Consider the following 1,488-nt stretch of genomic DNA (forward strand, 5'->3'; position numbering starts at 1 on the left):
ATCTTTGGTATCATTTTCTCTAACCCGCGCATTGTTCGACAGCTCTCTCATTGGTTGGCCCGCAATTTGATTGGCTCGATATTATCGTGTCAAAACAACGTGGGTCTAATTTGATTGGCTGTTGTGCCGACAGCACATGCAATGAGAAATACAGAGCGCTCCTCAATAACTTACTTTATAATCTTTGGGTTTTGGAGAAAGTATCAAGTCTTGTCGAGTCAAAGGGCTCGAGTCCAAGTGAAGTCACGAGTCATTGATGTTCCAAGTCGAGTCTAAAGTCATCAAATTGATGACTCGAGTCATGAGACTCGAGTCCACACCTCTGTTATTAACACAGGAATGAGTGCATCCTTACCCACATCCTGCTCATATCTGTCAAATCAGCTTTGTTCCTCATGGAGTCTTTTATCACCTGGAGGGGCAGAGGCAACAGCATGACACGAATACAACCAACACGTCTTACGTAGTGTATTAATGTGATCGTTACATACATTCGAATGTCCGTCTCGCAGCAGCTTGTGGAAGACGTGGCAGAACTTCCAGCAGAGCACTGCGTTGCTGGAGAGAGGAAGTCTGTTGACAGCTGCCCAGAACGTGTGGGCGCCTTTCTCATGATGGGTCCCAAGGATGCAGGGTGACAGAAAGAGTCAAGGCTCATGGGATTTTAGGGAACAGTTTTTTTTTTTTTTGGTGTACCGTTGACTGTAGAATATGTTTTCTCTAAACACATTTATCTGTCTATGCCGCTTGTCACAATATTACTGAAATGTATTTTTCTTATGTGTGTTTAATAGAAATTAAACAGTTTTCTTTGAACTATTCAGATAAATAAAACATAAAACTTTGTAGTTGCTTCTCTCCGGTTTTCTTTGAACTATTCAGATACATAAAACTTTGTAGTTGCTTCTCTCCTTGACCATCAAGTACTGCAGAACCACATGGAGATACTGTGGTTACAGAGTTTGCCCTGATCATAACTTCATCTTATGCTAAGATGAGGTCAAACATTAGTGTAAAATTGCCTCATAAACCTGCAGCCGTGGAGGACATTATTCATACACGCACATACACACGCACATAATATGAGGATATTCTCCCTTCGCTTTTCTTTGACAGCAAGTTCCTGTGTGTTTATGGCCTTATTGATGCTGACAGCCTGCGAACAGAAACACAGGAAAAGAAAGAGAACACATAAGAAAAAGAAAAAAAAAAAACTCCCTTCAGCAGAGTACAAATGTTTCCTGTCCCGAGCTCCTCTGTTGCCCTCAAAGAGACAGCTGTTTCACGGTCAAAAAGTTAACTTAAAAAAAAAAATTACATTTTTACACAATAAAGTCAAATTCTTCACAGTTTAGAAACGGAAGTCCTCAACTCTTTCATTCACTTTTAAAACTGATGCCACATTTACCCCCCGCAATAAAATGCATTTCTGGCAGAGTGGACCACAAGAAAGTAAATAATCCCCAGATGCTCTGGAGGCGCGGAAGA

General features: G+C 41.1%; 1 protein-coding gene across 1 annotated transcript in view; it reads right to left on the reverse strand.

Moving 5' to 3' along the window:
* Positions 1–1,488, reverse strand: part of hip1 (huntingtin interacting protein 1) — a 48,831-nt gene that overhangs the window by 27,638 nt on the left and 19,705 nt on the right. Inside the window, 3 exon segments of the mRNA XM_025054938.1 lie at positions 356–412; positions 492–634; positions 1,093–1,156. Coding sequence (XP_024910706.1) covers positions 356–412; positions 492–634; positions 1,093–1,156 — 264 coding nt within the window.

The sequence above is a fragment of the Cynoglossus semilaevis genome, chromosome 4, assembly GCF_000523025.1.
Source record: "Cynoglossus semilaevis isolate Cse_v1.0 chromosome 4, Cse_v1.0, whole genome shotgun sequence".
In the NCBI taxonomy this organism is placed as follows: Eukaryota; Metazoa; Chordata; class Actinopteri; order Pleuronectiformes; family Cynoglossidae; genus Cynoglossus; species Cynoglossus semilaevis.